Genomic DNA, 18,894 nt, shown 5'->3' on the forward strand with positions numbered 1-18,894 from the left:
TTAGGGCGTTCGTGGGAGGGCGGAACCGAAGTCGATCAGTAGCTTACCTCCTAACCATAAAGTAGAGAGCAACAAAGAGCCTCAAAGACTACGTTGCTTGGTTTAATGAGAAAAAGCTACAAGTCGGAGGACTAACTGATGCGATGTCGCTGCTAGCTTTCATGTCTGACATAAAAGAAGAGCACTTGTCCTTCTCGTTCGGAAAGAAAGCTCCGAGCACATTTTCAGAAAAACTGAATCGAGCCCAAAAATATATGAATGTTAGGGAGTTCTTTCACTAAAAAAAAACTCCCGAGGGAAAACGGGCTGAGTAGAAAAGAGAAAGATCAAGGGAAAAGCAACATGGGTCGAGATGGGACATAACATAGGCTAAAGGAGATCGAAATAATCAAAGGTATCAGTCCTGAATGCTCGAGAAATACACCCCGACCACGGTTCCACTCGAACAAGTGCTGATGGAGATTAAATACCAAAGACTGCTAAGATGACTGAAGAGAATGAAAGCGTCATCAAACAAAAGGAGCAAGGGCGATATTGCCTCTTTCATCGAGATCACGACCATACGACACAAGACTGCTTTGACCTCAGGGAAGAAGTGGAGAATCTCATTCGGAGGGAATACCTCAAGGAGTATGTAGATGATCCCAAGGCGACCCCGAGCGACAAACGCGACAGTAAATCCCCTGCCAGGGAGATACAGACAGTACTGGGAAGTCCAACGGAGAGAGAGTCTAGCAGGAAGAAAAAGGCGAGTGTGCGAGAGGCTAGGGCAAGCCTAGGGCAGTACGACATTTACCATACATTCTTTTCAGGTTAGGCCTCCAAGATCGAGTTCTCAGAGGATGATGTAACCCACCTCTTCCACCCACACAATGACGTGCTGGTCATTGCTCTTAAAATAGCCAATGCAAAGGTACATCGGATCCTGGTAGATGGGGCAGCTCGACTGACATCATATCACTAACAACCTACAAAGCTATGGATTTGGGTGATAGGATGCTGAAGAGCAGCCCGACCCTGCTGGTAGGGTTCGGAGGAGAACGAGTCATTCCAGAAGAGAAGATAGAGCTACCGGTGACGTTTGGAAGTGGGTCGAAAAACATCACTAAGATGGTGGAGTTCTTAGTTGTTGACTACTCTTCATCTTATAACGCTATATTGGGAAGACCGACCATACACATGCTAAAGGCGATATCCTAAACCTACCACCAATCCATGAAGTTCCCAATGCCAGAAGGTGTGGGTGGAGTTAAAGGGGAGCAACGGGTATCGGGCGAGTGTTACTACACTTCATTAAGAGGCAACGACAGTAGAACCTCTACCTCAAAATGACCACTACTGCTTGGAGTTGATTGACTAATGAGTACAGTTTTAGGATAATGCATCTTTTTGGATTTTATGTCTTTTGCTATTTTTCCTTTTCAAAAGAGACCTGGATTATGTTCTACAAATTATTTGATTCCGTATTTTTTGGTTCAATAAAATTCTTATTATCTACATACTTGAGCAGTAAATCTCATTCCGTATACTCCTCAAGTAGGGGGCATGAATGGTCAACAAAGGTTGGAAAATGGTTAAAGACCTCAATCAAGGCCAAACCAGAAGTGAGCCACCCAGCCTAGCAAGGTTAAAACGCAAGGCAGAGCAAAAAAGCCAAGGCCAAAAGAAAAACAACGAAACCAAAAGGTATAAAACCGTTGGTCACAGCCAATGTGTTAGAAACCTATGGAAATTGGGTGTAGGCGAATCAGCTCTGCCAAAGTTAGAGCCTTAGGCTAATAAGACTAATGGTGAAAGCAAACCAATAGTAATGCCAAAAGAGATTTAATTGAAAATTCGAGCAAAGGTAGCTACTAACAGAATGACGAACAACTTTTCAAACAATAACAACAACAGCGACAATGACGAACAACTTTTCAAAATATGGAAAGGAAAGGGAAGCAATGTGGTAGATCGACTCGCTATTTCCCTAATCGTCGTCATCATCATCGTCGATATCATCAGGCGTATCACACTTAGCTCTAAAACGCTCTAGGAAGAAGGAGTAGTCGATGTTGGGATGTTCGTTGGAGACCTGACAAAGGGCCATGAGACACCGCACTCCATGGTAGCATTTTGCAAGTTAACATACTACAGGGTCTTTTTGAACTCTTCAGCCAAAAATTCAGAGTTGAAGAGCTGAGCCTTGGCCTCATCTAGCTTTCTTTGCAGGTCGGCCAACTCAGTCTAAGACCTCATCCTCTCTGCCTCCAAGTCACTTTGGGGGTTCTCTAGCAAGCTATTAGCCTGGTTCAGAGAAGAAAGAGCCCAATCCAACTCATTCCGGGAGCGTAGGAGCGACGGAGATGATTAATCTCGTCAGCGACCCTACCCGAAAACACAACCAGGAGGTTAAAAATCTGCCAAGGTCAAAGGCAATCGTTAGAACACATGCTACTTCAAACGCACACGGATAACTACAGTAGCTGACCTAGTGGAGATCACCGAGTTAGGTGTTGATGCTGTGTTGGGGATTCGAGTATCGAAAGCTCGACCTGCTAGATGATTCACCAAGTCCTTGCCAAAGGTCGAACGCTCTCTCTAGATAGGCTGCCCCATCGATGTTGGTTGTGTATGGGCCAGAAAAAGGGTGACCACGAGAGGAGGATGATGTAGATACCCTTTGGAGTCGAGCAGAACGACGAGGTGCGGTAGGAGGCATCGATGGTCGAGCTTGGCACTAGGATGGAGGGTCATCCTCCGTCAAATCAGTTATTTCGACATCAGAAGCTCGACTCGATCCAGCTCCAGAGTTTCAAGCATTGCTCTGACGTTCCCTCTCAAACAGGGAGGCAACGTGCCTTGACATTTCTACAAAAGAAACATGGAAATGAAAAACCAACGTGGATGCAAATCCCAAAAAGAGCCCAACAATTACCTGAAGAGCGATGAGAAGGTGCCAAGCTAAAATCCACCAAGTTCTGCTCCTTCACTAGGTCAGGACCCCACCGCTCGTTGTTTGGAAGCTGGATGACAGTGTTGTAGAAGTATAACACTGCAGCGGTGAGCTCACAATTACGAGGAGCTGTCAACAAAAAGGAAAAGAACTTCAAAAAATGGCATGGAATGAAGTCCCGATAGAGCTCGGAAATCTGCTCACCTAGTTCCCTACACTCTGTCGGGATAGGAAAATGCAATTCATTGTCATCACAAGCCAGCCAGTCACCACCAACAAAGAACCATTCATCTTTCCAGTTCTTTACAGAAGAAGGACGCATAATTATGACCTGGTTTCGGGAGCTAACATAGAAATGTAAATTGTCATCGGGGCTGTGTTTAAGATAGTAAAGCGACATGAAATTGGCAGCGGTCAAAGGCTTGTCGCCCCCAAGGTAGGACCACAAGTTGAAGCAACTGATTAGCGTGGACCACCCGTTAGGAACAATTTGGGAAGGAGCCACTTGGTTGAAAACTAGGAGCCAGGGCTCAGTCTTGACCCTGGCTCGGCACCGGCCGAGCCCACTTTCTCTTCTCTCCCATTGGTTGAGGTGCCCTGGTCCATGAATTCCTGTGATCTAGTGAAGACATATAGGTGGGCTCAACGAGAAGGTTCTGGAAGACAAGACTCCTATAAATGGAACCACGGTAAGCAAAGAAATCCTAATTACTTCACTTAGTAATTCTCTCATTGCTGACTTAAGCATCAGAGCCAATGTGACTCAAGTCACACCGAGTTAGTGTTGTTCGGTTTTGCAGGTATCCGGTCCCGTGATTATCCAATTTGGTGCACATTTAGCGAGAACCAAGGAAGCCAAATTTCCAGCATCAACAACGAGAATGGGAAGAGGGCATCCCACTCTCGCTTCACACCTTGTCATCTCTACTGTACATAGAAATTTCTTTCTTTATCATGTCTTTTCAACTTTCTAACTTTATTAAAACTGAAAGCTAAAAATGGTTATGAAACATGTTTGATTTTCTATGTTTTAAAAATAAAAAACAAAAAACGGTTATTAAAAAATATATGATTTTTGTTATTTAAAAAACAGAAAATAGAAAAACCAAAAATTAAAACAGAAATCCTTATGAAACAAACCCAAAACTTTTAAACATTTTGTTTTAATTCCTAAATATTCATCAACTATCATGAGTCCTTTAACATTATTATTTTTGTTAAATATTTTAGGTAACTGGTGATTGATATAGTTAAGTTTAATTATCTAAATAAAGAATTAACATAATTAATTAATCATCGATATGTTTACAAGGGAATTTTCATCCAAATTATTTGTTGTTATGTTTGAAAGTAACATCACAAATCAGTTGTGTCATTTATAAAGAGTATGTCAGCTTCCATGCAAACTTCTATTTGTTCTTTTCTGGCGCTCCTTGAGGAGGAATGTCACCAACGTTGGAAAGATAAGTTCTTCTCAGTGAGTGGCAAGGAAGTACTTATAAAAGTTGCGATCCAGGCTATTCCGTGTTATACGATGAATTGCTTTCATCTCTCCGAGAGATAGATCCATGAAATTCATATGTTAATGACTCGTTTTTTGTGAGGCAAAGTGAATGAAGACCGTAGGTTGCATTGGGTTAGCTGGAAGCGTTTGTGTTTGCCTAAATTTATGGATGGTTTGGAGTTTCGTGACTTATAACTTTTTAACTAGGTCTTACTTGCTAAACAGGGGTAGCAAATCCTCTCGTATCTGTCATCTCTTCTTGCATGTGTCCTCAAGTTTAAGTATTTTAAAGATCGTATCTTTCTGGAAGCATCTATCAGTTCCTATGCATCTTTTATCTGCCGAAGTCTTATATGGGGTTGGGATCTCTTAGTGTTGGTCTTCGCGGGTGGGTGGACAATAGTGAAAAACATCCAAGTCTACTATGATAAATGGGTGCCATCAGATGGGTCTTTGTCCATTGTGTAGACACTATGCTTGGGTAGGTTCAAATTCTATTATCAGTATTTTATTTAATTAATTAAAGAAAAGTAAGCATATTTTTTAAATTAGAAGGTTTTTGATTAATTGAGTTAAAGTGAGTTTAATTTAATTTAAGTGGGCCAAAACTAATTAATAAAAAATGTGCAATTTTGAAATCTTCGTGAGCGTTACACAAGTTTCGTTCTTCTCCTTTTTTATCTTTAAATCTAATGTTGACCTTCTAAACATCTATTTTCTTTTATCCTATATTGTTGTGAAATTAATGCGCTGAAAATAATTTTCTCTTCCACAGTTCTATCCAGTTATCTTAGTCAATCACAAAATACAAAGAAATATACGGAAAGCAATAAATGACACAACAAATTTATACTGGTTCACCCCAACAGTTTATGGGCTACGTCGAGTCTTCCGCTCAGATGCGGGTTCCACTATAATGAGATTGGATACAAACACTCTCAAATATATCTCCCCACATATATTTGCTCTCTAAAGATCCCAACAAAAAGTACAATAGCTTCTATGTATTTAACACAATGATACTTAGGTACAAGAATGAAAAACATTCACAGAATAATCAAGATATAATAACCCAAAACGTCAATCTCGATTTGCCCCTTTCTATGTTGCCAACACCTGAATCGCCACCATGAACTTGCTGCCAAAACCCCTAAAACCAGCTGCTGCTCACAAAAACATAAAGTCGAATATATATATATATATATATATATACTTCAAGTGTACAGAAACCTTAAAAAAACAAAAAAAGTTTCGACTTTGGCCCATTATTTGGCTTTTACTCTTTCTTTTTTCTTTTTATTTTGGATCCAAATTCCAACAATCTCCCACTTTGAGACAAAATAACAATTTCGCTTCCCATGCACAACAGTGTCCCTCATGTCTCAGTTTTGACTGCACCAACAATTTCTAACTGATCAACATCTTCTTGGCACCAACCAAGGCTCTACTCCCACTGCACTGACAGCTTCTAACATCTTCTTGGCACCAACCAAGACTCTATTTGTGCTTGCCCTATCCAAACTCCATCTACGATTGCTCCAAGACTGAGAATCTTACCTGGTCTTGTCTCCTAGACGCTAGAGACAGCCACGTGCTCTCACTCGATCTAAGTGGTCCCTGATGCTTTCTTTCTCGATCGAATCCAACGGCATTTGAAGGAAGATTTTCCTGATGACTTGGCACTCCCACCCAAGTCTGTTGCCACTGTAGAGACATTGCCCTTGACTTCAGCACCCACTGTAGTTCTCTTCCTCGATGTACTCTTTCGCCTATGCGACTTCACCAACTCGCCAAACCGTCTGACAACTTGGGCTAGAAACCGACAACCTGTTGAACACCTTACTGAGCTGTTCTCTTTTCCCCTCTCTCTACTTCCTAGCTGTTGTACTTGAACTGATGACAAATGTTCTTCTTCTGTCCTAGTTGTCATCATTGCTGATTCTTTTAAGTCTGGCCCTAAACCATCTATAGCCCTGTGCATCTTCTATCTCTGTGATCCCCTGGCAACCTAAAATCCAGACATAGACACTAAAGCTTCTTTGTGGCCCACTGCCACCACCTCACATCCCCTCACCAGCTTCCAGCTACCATCTACAAACTCACTACTATAATCCTCTTCATCCAGCTTCTCAGCAGATATCAGATTCCTCCTAAAACCAGGCATATAGGCGACATTCCTCAAAATTAGCTCAGCTCCACTATCAATCTCCAAATTTACATCTCCAATGCCCCTGATCTTGGAGAGTCTGTTGTTTCCCATTCTCACCATGACAAAGCTTGATGTAGTGAAAGATGTAAACAACCGTCTATCAGAAGCAATGTGCACTGAGGCTTTACTGTCCAATGCCCCCTCTGATGCCTACTCTACAGATGTTGTGCTAATCTCACTGCTAACTAGAAACACCTCAGTTGTCAAGTAGTTTACAAAATCTTCCTTTTGTTGATCCTCCTTGAGCTTCCTGTAAAATCTTTTGATGTGTCCCTTCTTGTGGCAATAAAAACACTTCACATCTCTGCTGCTGCTCCCACTGTCCTGATTCCACCTTTGCTGTCTTTTCCCATATTCTATTTTCCCTTTTCCTTTGCTTTGAACTACCAAGGCTGATTCCAGATGTTTTTCAGACCCAGAAGTAGAAGCAGATTTCTTTCAACTTCCTGTCTTATGAATCTTTTCAGCTATTGCAAGGTCACAAATATCTGAGAATTTCATACTCCCACTGCCCATTAAATTTGACACAACTGTCTTCATTGTCTCCCAACTGTCAGGCAAAGAAGACAACAACTTAATGGCCTCCACCTCCTCTGAAAAAGTGATCTTCATAGACTCCAACTTGTTCATCAAATCAGTAACTTCATTTATGTGGGAGTTTACTGAGGTCTCATCCTCCATGTGGATATTGAAGTATCTGTGATGAGATACACCTTACTGTTGGCAGAAGATTTTTCATACCTGTCAGTCAAAGCCTTCATCTCATTGTTGTTTTCTGACTTGCCACGAGGCTCGCCACGCTCATTGACAAACACAACCTGATGATTGCTACTGCTTGTTCATCCATCTTAGTCCATTCTTTTTCTGACATCCCAGTGGTCGGTCGTTCCTTCAGGGTCTTGTGTATCTTCTTGTATGTAAGAAGATTCATCACTTGCATCTTTCAAAACCTAAAGTTGTCCCCATCAAATCCCAATACTCCCTCGAAGTAGTGATGTGACTTCTGACTGGATCCCATGATACTGCAACCTTCGCTTTGATATCACTTGTTGGGAAATTAGGCACTCCAAATAATTTCCTCTTCCACAATTCTATCCAGTTATTTAAGCCAGGCACAAAATATAAAGAAATATAGGGAAGGTAATAAACGACAAACAAATTTATACTGGTTCAACCCAACAGTTTATGGGCTACGTCGAGTCTTCCACTCAGATGAGGGTTCCAAGATAATGAGATTGGATACAAGCACTCTCAAATATATCTCCCCACAGATTTTCGCTCTCTAGAAGTCCCAACAAAAAAAACTCCTAACTTCTAAGTATTTAGCACAATGATAATTAGGTACATGAATGAAAAACATTCACAGAATAATCAAGATACAATTATCCAAAACGTCAATCTCGATTTGCCCCTTTCTGCATTGCCAATACTTAAGCCGCCGCCACGAACTTGCTGCCAAAAACTCCAAATGAAAAGCAAAAGGAAAGTTGTGGGAACTAAGAAAAATTAAGCGAAAAAGATGGGAAAGAAGTTTTGAATAAAAAAAGGTTTTTTATTTTACTTTTATAAAAAAATAAAAAATAAAATCAACCCACCATCTCTCTCTAAAAAAACCCATATTTTTCCTCTTTTAAATTGGAGCTGCCCCTCAATATCACTCTCTCACCCTCTCGAATCAGCCACCACCCTCAACCCTTTTCTTCTTCCTCCTTCTCACTCTCAATTTTCTTCTGTCAAACTCAGCCACGAAACCCCAGATCCGCGGCATGACATCTAACCCACTCCATCGAACTCGACTTCGGTTGAGACACAGTCTGACGACACCCACGCCGATGACATCGACACACGATACACGATAGCGGTGAGACTCGGTCCAACGACCCACGACGATCTGCAATATACTCACGACGACCTTCACAAGCCTGACAAAATTTTGAATAACTGTGCTGCTCTGAACTCCGTTGCCTCATGGCAAATCTGAGACGCTCAACCAACGACATTCAGACCTTGGAAAACATTGCTGACCCACTCCGACGAACATAGATCTATACTATTTCCCTTAAGGTGAGTAAGGTGAGTGGACGTTTTTTTATATGAGATTTTGATACTTAAAGTTGATAGATATTTAGGAGTTTTGTATGAGATTTGAGTTCTAAATTTGTGGTTATTTAAAACTGTTGTATGGTTATTTGCTGAAAGTTGGAGAGTATTAGATTATTAGACTATTATAGTTTATGTTTGTGGGTGTTTTAAAGTTACGAATTGTGAGATTTTGTGCTGCATGATTAAATTTGTGGAATATTTTTAACTAGTTTAAGCTTTCTGGAATCTCAGGTATTTGGATTCATATTCTAAAGTTTTCTTGATATCCGTACCATGTTGGGTATGTGGTTGTGGATGTTTAAGTTTGTGATTTTGAAATAATATTTAAGTTTGTGATTATGAAATTTTGTGTGTATTTTGGATTTGTTTATAATCTGAAAGCTCACGAGTTATGGCAATTAGGTGGGTGATTGATGTGTTATGTGTTCATGGTTCCAAAAGTTTATGGAAATTTGGTTGTCCCTAGTGAGGGTTTGATTATGAAATTGTGTGGGTATTTTTTTAAAATCGATAATATTGAAGCATGTTGATTATTTTTGTTTACGTTAAATTGTTGTGATTATTAAAATTTATAATTCTTAAATGTTGAATTTGAAAATAAAATTTATTTTAAAATAAACGAGTTTTTTAAAATGAAGGTAAATAAAGAGGATGAGTTTTCAAAGAAAATAAATTGTCTAAAATATCGTTTAAATAAAGTCTTAAAGTAAAGCTCTTAACAAGAGAAAATAACAAATTTATTTCTAAAAGAAAACCAACATTTTTTTTTAAATCTATCATTGTTTTAAAATAAACCTTTTTAAAATTAATAATTATTTCGATAACTTAAATGACGGAGATTGGAACCTTCTAATATTCTTGAGGTGAAATTCCTAATGGTCTTCCACGGCGGATTTAGTGTGGGCCCAGGTGGGGCTCGAGCCCCCTATGAACTTAAAATATATATATAACTGTTAACATTTTAATCAAAATTCTGTATCAGAGTAGTGACAAAATTTGTCCAACCCTCTTACAACTTTGGTTTAAGCCTATCCAAGTGCCATTTCTTTGTTTTTTTTTTTAATCTCTCAAGCCCCTTGAAGACTGGGTTCATGGCTGCTGCTACGTGACTAAGATTCTATTTTTCATATAATCTCTAAGTTTTGAAAATAAATAAAAAAAAAAACAAAATTTTTCCATTTAAAAAAGATAAATGAAAAAATCATACATCCCTAAATCTCTATTAGAAAATTTTAAAAATTACTTTATATAATATATTAATTTTAAAGAAAATATAAGTGGGATATTTAAATCCTAATTTTCTATAAAAGCAATTTTCTTATTTGATACTTTTAGATGGTGCAATCATCCTATCATTTTGAACTTTTTTTCAATTTATAACTATATATTTAGAGTCTCTTTGGTCCAATTATTATTAGCAATTTCAAGGCTTATTTTTCTTTCCAATTCATACCTTGCGTTATATAGAAGTAATATCTTTAGTATAAATTATTGTACTCATATATATATTTTTTTCTTCTATATAAATCATCAAATTTTTTATATTTAGTTGTTGTTATTTTATACAATTTTACTTTGAATTTGAAATAAAAAAATTTAGAAAATTAATGGTCTAATAACTAATATATAATTTTACAATTTTTGTTTTATTTTTTATATCAAATATAAATATAAGTTAATAAAAAATTAATTTTAATAAAATATTTTAAAAAAAAATTAAATTCTATAAAAAAACATTATAATTCTTATAAATAAAAAATTATACTTATTATTTCAAGTTTCATTCTCCTGATTTCTTCTATATTACTATAGAAAAATTCATCGTGTTTTTTTATTGAACAAACTAATAATCAAAATACTGATATCACTACTTTCTAATATAAAGTTCTGGATCTTTCAATAATTGAAGTTATTATGCTGCGATTTCATAATATGAAAATTTGTAGAGGAAAATTATGATATACTAAATTAATAATTTAATTTAGTTATTGAATTTTGAGATTGCTAACTCATAAATTATTTCTACTAAATTCTAAGTGCAGCCTCCCCTCAACGAAAACATGGATGTGCCATTGATGGTCTCCATGCCATTAATACCTATGGATTCATATTTTATAACAAAGCATGAATTGATAAAATGTGGAACATTTAAAATAAAACAAAAAATCTGTTTTCTTTTAGACCAATAAAATACTAGAATAATTTAAGATAAATTTTGATAACTGTTTTCTAAAACGAGTGTTCTACGATGCTAACACTCAATCGACTCCCAAACCAATATCTATTTTTACAGATCATGTTTTTTAATTGGGTGACCAATCACACCTCATAGATGGTTGGTAGCAACTCGAAACTTCTTCTATTGAAAGAGATCCTTTAGGGGATAATGTTAACTACTCCGCTTCGTGATGACGTTGCGACAACTTGACAACTCCACTGGAGACACTGAAATGAGTCAAGTCATTCTATTTTGTCATTTATTATCCTATTAGTTAAGAAACCAATATCCCTATTTAGTTTCTATAACAAGTAAAGACTTTATTGAAAAGGTCTTTTAACGACTTCTAAAGAACTTCTAAATTTCCCGATCTTAAAACCCCTTTAGTTATGCATCCCAGTTCTAACTCTAAACCACCTCTCCCGAGCGTAAGATTTTAAGTCTAAAATCAATCAATCTATGGCCAGTAGGTTAAAGACATTAAGCATAAAGAAACATAAATAGGATATTCATAAACATTCAATCAAGAAAAACTAAATAACCAATCCATAAATTTCAATGGCTACATCAATCCCTAAAATAAGAGATTTAACTTCTCATATTCAAAGGAAAACAATAAAATCACAATGAGAAGTCCATAACAAAACTAGAAAAATCAATCGAAAGAAGAAGAAATTAAGTTTTGTGTGTTTTTGGGCTTCAAATCTTGTTATTGTTCATCCTTAGTCCCTGTGACTCCGATTTTTCTCTCAATTTGATCAATTATATCTCATCTCCTCCCGATACTTCAACCTTGCAAAATATATATCTTATGTGCTTAAATCTATCATGACGAAACGAAAACTAAAAAATAATTCCAATATAAATCTCATGAAATGTAGCTTTCAAAGTGTCATTTTGAACTTGAATGGATACTCTTCATTATCTTTCTGGACTTAATGGAATTCATGGGATGAAGATTTATTTCCCTGCATGTTGTCCCATCGCTACTTCGACATGTATAATATTTCTTCCAAATGATCGACATACAATTCTTGTCCCATTTCACAATCCATTTGATGGGTCAAAATTTCTCAATAACATAATAGAACAATTAACCTTAAATGTAAGCTTATGGGGAGATATTTCATTTGGTAGCAAAGAATTTTAAAATTCATCCTGATAGTAAGCATTTGTATCATCCATTGTCTCATCAAAGCTTTTGAAAGTTGTAACTTCTCCTAGAAAGATATTTATCAAAAGTTCATTCAAATAATCGACATAATCATGATTGTAGCCAAAATCACTCTATTTGTCATGCATTCCATTGATGTAGTATAAAATTGTAGATTTGGATACCTTTCTTACAAATTTCATCTTCATGTTACTTGCATAATTCATTTATTGCAATTTTTTTAGGCAGAGTAATGATATCATCATTAAAAGCATATTCATCTTCATTTCCAATTCTGAAGATAAAATCTGCAAATATTTTATCATTGTGTACCCTCATATTCTCTTTCAATTTTAATTAATATATTTTACTCCAAAGATACGATCTTCTCAAGCTAATTGCAACAGTTTGTTATCTTGTCTCTTTTGGAAGTACTGTAAGTACTTCACGAAAATCTCCTCGAAACACAAATATCTTTCCTCCACATGGTTGAGGACAATCCATTAGATCTCATCCACAAATTCAATTGTATATCTTTTTGTCATAGGTGCCTCATCCCATATTATTAGTCTTGTTTTTCAAATTAGTTTTGTTTTAACACTTTGTTTTGATATATTGCACATTTTTTAATCAATAGCTTGCTTAGGAACATTGAATCTAGAATGTGCTATTCGACCCTTGGTAAAAGTGATGCTGCTACACATGTTGTTGCTATTGCCAAAGCTATTGTTCCATTTGATCTAACTGTAACTAAAAGTGTTCCATATAGAAAAGCTTTCACAGTTCCTCCAAGTCTAAAAAAGTCCACTTTTATTGCTAGTTAACTCTTTCCATAATAATATCATATATGCAACTTTTTGTTTGTCATTTAACTTTGTTGATGCTCGAACATCTTCTCCATCTATTTTAATGGATTCTTCATTGTTTATATCTCTCATAGAAATCAAGTCATCATTAGAGTTTTCTTTATGAATTGAAGAGAGGTCAAATTATGCAATATTTTTTCCATGGATGTGAGAAAATAGTTTACATCTTTTAGAAACAACTGAACTTTTTGCTCAATGGATAAATCATTTGAGCAATTATAGTCTTCTGTCATGGCTTTTAAATTAAGATTTCATACTTTTCTCACTTCCGTAGGTTCACAATACACCAACAAAGTAGCATATAGTCTTCGAAATGTATACGACATTTCAAGTATTGCAGCCCCTTTCAAACACTCTAAGAAACTATGATAAGATTCAAGTAGTCATCTTATCTGTGTGGCTTCTTTAAATGTTCAATATCTTTTCTCATCAACTTCAGAAAATCATTAAAAGATGAGGAGTCTTTAACATTATTCAATAAGAGCCTTAAATAATAGAAAAGTTGTCTTCACTGGGTTGTTTTGAAAACTATTTTACACAAATGGGTTGTGTTTTCATATTTTACGTATTTAGATTATGATATTTAAATTTTTTTTATTAATACCAATATTGCCATCATTTATTGCTTTTATATTTAATAAGATTTGTGTCTTATTCAAACGTTTAGATTTTATTTTTAATTTAATGTTTCCAAATTTAATTTCTCATATTATATGTATTTAGATTTTCAAACATTAATCTCGTTGGCCCAACTTATTTATTTCCCTAATTTTCTACCTTAAATAATATACTCTAAATTATTTCATTCTTATAACAAAAAAAAATCTTCCCATATTTTTCACTAATCATAATAAACATTCAAATTCTTTATATCATATTCGGTGGTTCTTGTGGCCCAACTTCTTTAATTTTCTACCTTAAATAATATACTCTAAACCATATTTTTCATTCTTATAACAAAAACAAACATTTGGTGGTTCTTGTTGAATTTTGCGGCGTATATTATGTTGGCTTTTTGGCCCTTAATCTCAAATTAATTAGTTTTAATTAATTAATTAATTAATATTTTGATGATAACAAACTTAATTTTATTTATTGACATTTTTTGTATTTTAAAGTGTCCACAGCGTAGAGTTCGTTACAACGATTCCAACGATTGTTAGATCATCCAAATCGGAGCTCAACCGAAGAAGTTACGATCAAAACAAGAAAGGAAAATATCCGAGAAGATGACGTGGACAGTTCGTAAGCTTGACAAATGACAAGCTTGTTTTGTTAATATATATATAGAAAAGAAAAAGAAAAGAAATGGTTAAAAAAAAGTTACCGTTGTAACTTTGAAAAGTTATAAAAAAAAAATTTAATTACATCACGTCAGCATTTAACGCTGACATGCGTTAGTGCACAAAAAAAATGAAAAGTTTTGAATATTTTTACCGTTTCTCACATATACATATATTATTTTATTATTATTATTATTATTATGATTACTATATATATATATATCAAAACTCTTGTCACATCATTATATATATTTTATTTTATTTTATTTATTATATATATATATGTTATTTTATTATTATTATTATATATATAATTCTTAATTCATTTTTTTTTCAAATTTATCTAAACCCTTCATTTTTAATAATTAAAATCTAATGGTCCAAAATTAAACTTAATTTTTTTGACCATTTTTTTCCCTATATTTAAACTCAACTTCTCCTTCAAAATAAAACAACAATTCTCTTATTCTCAATCCTCCATAACTTCAAATTTTTCATTTGCTAATCTCTCCAAGTTCTCGATTTTTCTTTCCATCTTATTTGTGAGAGAAATTTATTGTTGTGAGGATGGAAATTTTTGTGAGCTCAAATTTGTATATTTACTCTATTTGAGAGTTTGTAAGTGTGTTTAGAAATTTTCAACTCATTGTAACGGTGTGATCCTCACCGTGGAGAGGATCGTCTTTGCTCTTATGAAGAGTAGTGTACCGGTTTGACTCCTACCGTGGAAAGAGTCGGAATTTCAATTTACAACTCAAGAGGTGCTTGGGAAGTGGAGTAGGACAGTTGTACCGAACCACTATAAAAATTCCCGGTGTCAAATTTCTCTAACCCTCTCTCTTATTTATTTTTGCAATTAATCTTAGAATTTTATTGTTTGCTTTAAATTTCTCTTGTTAAAAAGTTTATTTTTTGTTAATTAAACCTTATTCACCCCCACTCTAGGGTTGTCATATCGATCCAACAATTGGTATCAGAGCGAGGTTGCTTTTCTTTGATAAACTTAATTGTTTTTTAGCTATGACACTTTAGGATTCATACCTTTTACCAATAGTCAATCTATTACTAAGCCTCATTTCTTTAATGGTAATAATTATAGTGATTGGAAAAATAGAATGAAAATTTTCTTGCTTTCTATTGACTATGATTTGTGGGATGTTGTTGAAGAAGAATTTAAAATTCTAACAAAAGATGTTGATGGTGTTAGAGTTGTAAATCCTAAAGAAGAATAGTCTATAATTGAAAAGAAAGCATGTTCTTTAAATTCTAAAGCTATTAATTGCTTGTTTTGTGCTTTTACTGAAGTTGAGTATAATAGGGTGTCTATTTGTAAAACTATTAAGGATATATGGGATAAATTAGAAATTACTCATGAAGGAACTAGTCAAGTAAAAGAAACAAAGATTGACATGTTAGTTCATCAATATGAAATGTTTAAAATTGATCGAAATGAAGCTATTTCCGATATGTTTATTAGATTTACTAATATTGTCAATGCTTTAGAAGCGCTTGGAAAAGAATAGTCAAATCTTGAAAAGGTAAAGAAACTCTTATGGTCATTGCCTAAACAATGGGAGCCTAAAGTCACCGTCATTCAAGAGGCAAAGGATCTCAAGACTCTCTGCATGGACGAACTCATTGGTTCGTTGATAGTACATGAGATAAAGATCAAGAAAAACATGGAGGATGAGAAGAAAAAGAAAGAAAAGAGCATAGCATTGAAGACCATCTCCGTGGAAGTTGACTCCGAAGGTGAGAATGCTCTTGATGAAGATGATGTGGCCTATCTCTCACGTAAGTATAAAAATTTCATTAAGAGAAAGAAACAATTCAAAAAGCATTTCTCCAACCAAAAAGAGTCAAAAGGTGAAAAGAGTAAAAAGGATGAGGTAATTTGTTATGAATGCAAAAAACCAGGTCATATTAGAACCGATTGTCCTCTTCTTAAATTATCCAAGAAATCCAAGAAGAAAGCAATGAAGGCTATTTGGGATGATAGTGATGAAAGTGGAAGTGAAAGTGAGAATAAAGAAGTTGTCAACTTTTGCTTCATGACTCATAGTGACAAAGAGGATGAACAAAATGATGAGGTAAATCTTGACCCCCTTTCTTATGATGAGTTGTTTGAAGCTTTTGAGAATATGCAAAATGATTTAGAAAAACTTGGTTCTAAATATGTTATGCTTAAAAAGAAATGCAATGTCTTAACTAGTGAAATAAGTCTTTACTTGATGATATTGCTTGCTTAAAGAAAAAATGAGCATGATGTTGTAAATATCTCTTGTAATAAGCATGTTCTTGATTGTGATGAGAAAAATGCCTTACTTGATAAAATTAGATTTCTTGTGCATGATGGTTGTGAAAAAGATAATTTGATTAAGTTGCTAAAGGAAAATGAATCAAATGCTTTAGTGAAACTTGATAAGGCTAAAGATTCTATTAAAAAATTAACAATAGGTGCTCAAAGGTTGGACAAGATAATTGAAGTAGATTTCTTGATGTTGATTAATTGTGAGATAAAAAAAATCTTTCTTATCGATTTTTTCAATTATTTGAGGTAAACCTTATGGTGATAAAAGAGATTTAGGCTATATTGATGAATGTTCTATTCCCTCAAGTTCTAAAACTATCTTTGTTAAAGCATCTCCTAATATGCCTAAGCTTGTTGCTCCTAAAGTTGTATCTAAACATGTTAAAATTAACTTTGTTCCTATATGTCATTATTGTGGTGTTGAATGTCATATAAAACCCAAGTGCTTTAAATTAAAATATACTCAAACTACTTCTTCTAGAAGAAAACTCTCTCACAGGGCAAAGTTTCACAATGCTCCAAGAAAGAATTTCTCCAAGAAAAGTAGGATGCATAAATTTGTTGTAAAAGATAATTCATTGCATAATGTTGTTTGCTTTTCATGTGGCAAGTATGAACATAAATCTTATTCTTGTTACTTGTCTAAATCTTATGCTTTCAATAAAAATGCAAAAATGAAATGGATCCCCAAGTTTGTTAATGCTAACTTTCTAGGACCCAAACAAGTATGGGTACCAAATGATCAAATTTAAATTTTTGTATTTGTAGGTTTGTTTGAAAGCTTCCAAGGAAAGTAAGTGGTACTTGGATAGTGGTTGCATAAGGCACATGACGGGAGACCAATCCAAGTTTGTCACTTTCTCCAAAAAGGATGGAGGTTTGTAATCTTTGGTGACAACAAGAAAGGTAAAATAATAGGTAAGGGTAGTATAGGTAATGAATCTTCTATTTTGATTGAAGATGTACTTTTGGTTGATGGTTTAAAGTATAATTTACTTAGTATTAGTCAATTGTGTGATAAAGAATTTAGAGTTGTGTTTGATAAAAAGAATTGCATAATTGAAAATGCCAGTGATAGAAAAGTTTTATTTGTTAGAAATAGAGATGAAAATGTGTATACTATTGATTTGAATGATTGTCCTATTAGTGATAAATGTTTAACGGTCTTGCATGATGATTCTTGGTTATGGAATAGAAGACTAGGACATGCTAGCATGCACTTAATTTCAAATATTTCCAAGAATTCTTTGGTTAGAGGTCTTCCCAAGTTTAAATTTGAAAAAGATAAAGTTTGTGATGTTTTTCAAATGGGTAAGCAAACCAAGTCTTCTTTCAAATCTAAAAATATGATCTCTACTACAAGACCCCTACAACTATTACACATGGACTTATTTGGTCCTTCTAGAATTGCTAGTTGTGGAGGGAACTATTTTGCCTTTGTGATAGTTGATGATTTTTCAAGATTTACTTGGGTTTGATGCTAAAACATAAGGATGATGCTTTGAAAAGTTTTTCTAATTTTGCCAAAAGAGTTCAAAATGAAAAAGGATTTTTGATTTCTAAAATTACGAGTGATCATGGAGGAGAATTTGATAGTAATGCTTTTGAAAATTTTTGTGAAGAAAATGGATTTTCTCATAACTTCTCCACTCCAAGAACTCCTCAACAAAACGATGTGGTTGAAAGGAAAAATCGTACTTTGTAAGAATTTGCTAGGTCAATATTACATGAGTATGGTTTACCTTCTTATTTTTGGGCGGAGGCTATTAATACCGCTTGTTATGTTTTAAAATAGAGTTTTAATTAGACCTTCTTTAGATAAAACTTCTTATGAACTTTGGCATAACAAAATTCCAAATATTGGGTACTTCAAAGTTTTTGGTTGCAAATGTTTTATTTTAAATAACAAAGAAAAGCTAGGAAAATTTGATTGTAAGACGGATGTTGGTATTTTCCTTGGTTATTTCTCTACTAGTAAAGCTTATAGAGTTTTCAATAAAAGAACTTTGATAGTTGACGAATCTATGCATGTTGTATTTTATGAATCTTGCAATGTTGTTTCTAATGATTCTTTTTGAAGTGATTCTTTAGAAAGAAATTTTGGACATTTACTTGTTAGTGACAAAAGTAAAGAAATTGCTCCAAGTAAGCAAGAAGTGAGCATCAACGAAAATAAAGTGGACGGTTTTCATCCATGCCTAAGAAGTGGAAGTATGCTCCATCCCATCCTAAGGATTTAATTCTTGGTAATCGCGAACAAGGTGTGAAAGCTCATTCCTCCCTTAATATGTTTAATAACATTGCTTTTGTTT

General features: G+C 34.7%; 1 protein-coding gene across 1 annotated transcript; it reads left to right on the plus strand.

The window, feature by feature from the left end:
* Positions 1–484: 484 nt before the first annotated feature.
* LOC111024121 (uncharacterized) lies at positions 485–1,200 on the plus strand. The gene is made up of 2 exons (XM_022301728.1): positions 485–812; positions 914–1,200. Exons 1-2 carry the CDS (start codon positions 485–487, stop codon positions 1,198–1,200), a joined length of 615 nt encoding a protein of 204 aa, XP_022157420.1.
* The last annotated feature ends 17,694 nt before the right edge of the window (positions 1,201–18,894 follow it).

Source organism: Momordica charantia (genome assembly GCF_013281855.1).
Source record: "Momordica charantia cultivar OHB3-1 chromosome 1 unlocalized genomic scaffold, Mcharantia_2.0 BLBB01000001.1, whole genome shotgun sequence".
NCBI lineage: Eukaryota > Viridiplantae > Streptophyta > Magnoliopsida > Cucurbitales > Cucurbitaceae > Momordica > Momordica charantia.